General features: G+C 36.6%; 1 protein-coding gene across 1 annotated transcript in view; it reads left to right on the forward strand.

Annotated features, from left to right (window-relative positions):
- PIGK (phosphatidylinositol glycan anchor biosynthesis class K) overlaps positions 1–5,676 on the forward strand; it is a gene marked incomplete at both ends in the record, with an annotated part of 90,681 nt that extends 85,005 nt beyond the window's left edge. The window contains one exon of the mRNA XM_084242924.1: positions 5,560–5,676. Within this exon, the coding sequence (XP_084099050.1) occupies positions 5,560–5,676 (117 nt within the window). The remainder of the gene's footprint in view (positions 1–5,559) is intronic.
- Between the last annotated feature and the right edge of the window lie 324 nt (positions 5,677–6,000).

Below are 6,000 nucleotides of genomic sequence, written 5' to 3' on the forward strand. Positions count from 1 at the left end.
ACTGGACTGAATGTCTAATTTCTATTCTATTTCATTACTCTTTCTATTATGCTTCAGAAACACAGTACAGTTTAGCATTATCATCTCCTTTTTTATATTCAGGACTGTTTATTCCTTTGTAGTGTGATATAGAGTGCTTTTTTTTTTTACATCTTATGCTATGCATATTTGTAGTTTATTTTAATTTTTATTGCTATTGTGAATGAAATTACTTTTAATACTTTTGTCTGACTCATTATTACTGGCTTTAGGAGAGGTATTTTTTAAATATTTTTCTCAAATCTGAGCTCTTTATTTTCAGTAATCTTAAGAGTTGACTTTGTATTATGTCTACAAATAGTGAAAATTTTTTCCTCTTTTTATGAGTTATATTTGGGTTGACTAGAAATTCCAGAGGGTATTAAAAAGTAAGAGCTCTTACACAGAAAAACAAAAATCATGGTTAAAGAAAAAGCTATGGTTAACTTTCAATTAAAAAATGATTGAACAGGGGCCTCCCTGGTGGCGCAAGGGGTTAAGCGCCGCACTGTGAATCAATTCGCAGCCTCTGCAGCACGAGTTCCATCCCCAGCTGGCCAGGTAGCAGCCCACATGGCGCAGCAGACCTCTCCTGATTTGCCTGCTGCTCCCCTCAGCAATGTACTTCGGTCGATCTGCCTGTTCTGTTCCCCACTCTGTCTCTGGTGAATCCTCTCACCCCCCGCATCTCTGGCCTGTACCCCAGCTCTTGTGTGCATAAATAAATAAATCTTTAAAAAAATGATGGAACACAAACCATCTCTTAATTTTCCTAGATTAAAGTAACTACTTTATAAATTTATTATGGGTAAGATGTATAAAGATCTTGGAATGTGTTCATTTCTACAGTAGGGCGGCAGCATCTGATTAACACTAATTACTTCAAAAGGAAAGGAACTAAATATCAAATCTGATACTATTCAGGTGTGACATGTTGAAGTTGTAACTTTTTGAAAATTACCTTAGATGAAGTAATGTGGCTGAATTTCTCATTCGAGGAGGGCATTATCTTGACACATCTTCCTCAACTCTACAAAATTCATGGACAAGGGATTGATTAGCTGCCCTTTGTGCTATATACCATTGTTGTAGAAAGCTGAAACTACAAGTGCATAATTGGGACCGTTTTCCATTTTCTTTTGATGGCAAAGAATGGAAATTTTTCATTCCACATTAATAATCACCTCTGTAGATGCATCACAAACCACTTCAAAACTTAGTGATTTAAAACGCCAACCATATATTTAGCTTATAATTCTGAAGGTCGGCTTGGTTTATTACTCATGGTTGTAGTGGTGGTCAGAGAAAGAGCAGAAGTAAGCAAGTCCTCTGTAGACTAGCCTCAGAACCGCAGCACTTCCTTCTATTGTATTCTGGGGGCTAAAGAAGTCATAAAAATAGCTGATTCAAAGAGCATGGACATAGATTCCACCTATTGATGGGAGATGCTAAAAAGCAACATACTGCAAATGGTGCTGTTGTCTTTTTCTGTGCTTTTTTGTATTCTCCTTAGATGATGGGAGAGGCTGACTGGGGGGTTTTACTAAGCTGCCTTTTTAAACTTTTGTTGCTGTTGTTGTTGTTAATCACAGTGACGTGTGAAAAATTGGGGTCATTTTTTACCAGCAGTCTACTATTTTTTACCAGCAGTTAGGTGATGTGCTTAAAACACTATCTTCTCATCAGTGTAGATTTTAATTTTGCTATTATAAAATTATGTCACCCAGCTTCCTTTGTTCTCATTCCATTGTCCTGTGTCTTGTACTATTTTTCTCTTTATAACGCTGTTATTTTTGGTCTCTTGCGATCTTTATTCTTGTCCCTGGTAAATAAAAATTTTTCTAAAATTATCTTTTGGTTTCTCATTAAATCTTATGCACAAATCTGTTTGCTGCACCTTCAGGATTTTTCCCCCTCCTGTGTCAGAGTATTTCTACTCATATCCACCTTGGTTTTTCCTTTTAGAACACCGTTGTCATTTGTCAGCAGGGCACATGGCTGCTTCCCACTACCTACTTAGGTTTTATTGCCTTCTCAGGTCTGCATCGGAAGAATACATTTACTTGTTTTATATAGTTCCCAGTGATTGGCAGGCAGTCATCAAATGTGACTTTGCTAAATTAAACTAGGATCATCTGCTATCATTCTATGTTTGCCTGGTTTTGGGGCACTTTAAAAAGATGAAGTAAAAAGATGAAGTATATGGGAAAACCTTATTTCTTAACAAGCTGTTTCCAAGAGGATTTTTCCTGTATTCTTCTCTGACAGGGGCACATGGTACATCTCTAGAAGTTCTCATGCGAATATTGAACCTTCTTAGTTGAAGTGACCCATTGGTAGTATCCCCTCTATCTTCTGATATATTTTTTTTTAATTGGGAATTACATTTAAATGGATGTATAAAGAGTTATGCCATTCAGGGGTGAGAATGAGTTGCAGAAGTAGGCAGCTTCATAAAACCATCCTTCTGATATACAAGCTTTCCTTTAAATAGCAGGCAGAAAAAGGGAGAACTAAAATGCTGCCTTTTTTTTTTTTTTAAGTTTTTTTTTTATTTATTTATATAGGAGCTGGGTTACAGGCCAAATGTGCGGGAGGGTGAAAAGGTTCACCAGAGACAGAGGAAGGAGCAGAAAAGGCAGATCTACTGAAATACACTACTGAAGGGAGCAGTGGACGAGGCAGGAGAGGTCTACCTCACCATGTGGGTATCTCCCTGGCCGGCAGGAAATCAAACCCACGCTGCCGAGGCTGCGGACAGCTTCACAGCACTGCTCTCAACCCACTGTGCCACAGAGAGGCCCCTAAAGTGCATTCTCAGCTGACAAAATTACTGTTTCCTGGAGAAAAGCAATACTTTGCATCATGTGAGATAATCAGGAAGTTGGATCCATCATTATTTTGTTTCTTGAACTGGCTTCTAGAACTTTTAGATAGTGAAGCTGAGGTTATTCATTAGAGATTAAATTAATAGAGTATGATGTTTTTTACTGTGTCTTCATATGTATATTCCTGAGAACATGTTAGAGGCATTACTGGGAGAATCTTATCTCAATACCATATTAAGCTATGAGTCCAAACTGTAGTTAATTTTCATTTTCCATTTTTGTTAATCAAAAATTTGTAGTGAATATAGAATTGAATATAGAATTAAAAACACAGGAACTGCAAATAACATTTGAAAGAGTGAGATTTGCTCCTTTTTTTAGCTTGTGCAATATTTCAATATGAATGAATATACCATTCCATTATAATTTTGTAGTAATTACATATATTTCTTAGTCTTCCATTATTACTTTCAAAGTTTGCTGTTAGGGAACCACAGCTCTTGTACTTTGCTTTTGTGTGCTGAGCATCAGTGGCCTAGATGGGACACATCTCATTGATGGGCCAGGAAGCAATGGCTCCAGAGTTCTCTGAGTCAGCCTTTGGAATAACGTATCAAAATAGCTGCCAGGACCGATTGTTGAATCTTCAGAAAAATGATCATTCCAGAGAAACTACAGTTGTCTTCTCTCTGGCAACTGTTTCAGGCTGTGAAATTTATGATCTAATAGTAAAACTACGCCTTAGGGAATCCATTTTATTGGAAAATTACTAGTTCTGTGGCTGCAGAAATAAGATTTGCTAGTAACTACTTGATTATTATTTCAATAATCCCTAATGACTCATAGAACTTCAGTGATGTTTACCATTTTTTATGACTTGGTTTAAATACCACCTGAAAGTCACAGTGCTCTTGAACTCCTGAAAGTTAATACCCCTCTACTCTTCTAGCACTAAAATTCACTAAATTGGCTGTAAAACAGTTGTGTATATTGCCTGTCCTTCCATTGTTAAGAGTTCAGTTTAATGCCAAATTGTGATAATATTTAATTTTTCAAAACCATTGATGTGTGTGCTTGTGTGTGTTCAAGTACCATATGAATCAGAGACCCTGAGCTTTTGGGAAAAATCTGAATTTTGTCTTCTCAACTAGGTCAGTATTCTAAACTGGATTCCATAACTGAACACCTTTAGGGTGCTGTATAAAGGTATATTTCCCCTAAAAATGAATATTGGTAATCTCCCAGCCCATGAAAAAATAATATTTTTGATCTTCAGCTTTTTCATTTGATTAGTAGAAAATAAACAGAACAGAAAGTGAGCAATAGTCAGTTGTCTTTAGTTCACTTTTTTCTTTTTTCTTTTTTTTTTTTTTTTTAAGGAGAACTCTTGTTTTTTTGTTTATTTATTTATACAAGCACTGGGTCAGAAGCGCAGGAGGGTGAGAGAATTCACCAGATCCAGAGTGGGGAGCAGAGCAGGCAGAAGGACCAAAGTACACTGCTGAGGGGAGCAGCGGGCGGCAGGAGAGGTCTGCATGCCATGTGGGACCCTCCTCTGGTGGCCGGGGAGCAACCGGGGATCGAACCGGCGCTGCAGAGGCCGCGGGCAGCTTCGCAACCCAGTGCTCAACCTCTGCGCCAGCGGGGAGGCCCTAGTTCACTTACTTCTTTCATTGTCATAACTTGTGATGCTTTAGATTAATTATTCTAGATTTCCTACTGGAATTAAATTAATATTTTTCACAGTGTTGCACAAAGAGTTCTGGGACTTCCAACTCTGCCATCTGATATGGTTCTCAAACCATAGAACTTATCATCTTGTAAGGTACTTAGAGGGCAAGGACTGTCGTCATCATCATCCCCACACATATGCTCAGAAACAATTGTAGACTTTGGAGTGGAAAGTTACATAAGGAAAAGTTCGATTTAATATTTTTGGTTATTTGTGAAGTTTTCAAGAAGGAGTGGTGGAGGATAGGAATAGATATGGCATTGAAATTGGAATGTAACTGCTGTAAACAAATGTTACTGATTGAGAAACTTAAAGTGAGTAAGTGTTTTGGCAGGTAACGATAGCCTGTAGTGAAGTTTGTTAGTTGTATGTGAGTTGGAATTTATTGTAGAGTTCCATGTTAGTGATGTAAATTTTGGGAGTCATAAGCCTGTTTACAGGATATAGGTGTCACCTAGAGATATTGTATAAAAGGAGATAATAAATACTGAAGACAGAGCTTTAAAGAACACTAGCATTTAAGGAGCAAAGAAGACTAGAAAGGAATGGCCCGAAAAGTAGACTAAAAACATGAAATTATAACTAACTGGAGCTAAGGGAGAGTTTCAGAAGGGAAGGCAAAAGTTGCTGAAAAATCACCCAATTGAAAATCTATAAATACAATCTCCATTCATAGAATGAAAAGAAAAATAGAATTTCATTTTATCGCAATATTCCTTGCAATGTTATTAGTGGGTTTATAATATTGTATACAGAAGTAACTACTAGGTATTTTAAATCATAGGAGATGAGCTACTTAGAGCTGTAAAGTAAATATGATTGTTCTCGAAGAAGTGATTTAGTTGATTATGAAATATGTCCCAATACATTTAATTTGGTTAAATAATCCCCCTTAGAGCACAACCAGTGAAATTTCTATATGCCACCAGTGTTTGCATATTTACTTACTGTTAAATTTACCGTCTCTTTGCTGTTTTACAGAAACCAAAGCTGAAAGACTGGCATCCCCCTGGGGGTTTTATTCTGGGACTGTGGGCACTCATTATCATGGTTTTCTTCAAAACTTATGGAATCAAGCATATGAAGTTCATTTTCTAGACCCAATGATATATGAAGAAGACAGTGTAGAAGACTGTAATCTTGGATACAAGTTTATTGTCATTATATATTTTGTAAAAATACATTGACAAAATTTATAAGGAAGCTGTACATTTTAATGAACTATTGACTTTGTAACTTAAAGAAAAATAATTGATGAACTCTCCTGTCCATCTGTGACTATGCAGGTACCTCTCTTTTTATTTCTCCTTTTCCTAGTAAACCTGCCCCTTTAAAATGTAAAAAAAAAAAAAAGATCAGTATTTATCGGCTTTTCTTTGAAAATAACAATTTCTCCTATCCTCTTTTCATTTGGAAAAGAAA

This window comes from Talpa europaea (assembly GCF_964194135.1).
Source record: "Talpa europaea genome assembly, chromosome: 9".
NCBI lineage: Eukaryota > Metazoa > Chordata > Mammalia > Eulipotyphla > Talpidae > Talpa > Talpa europaea.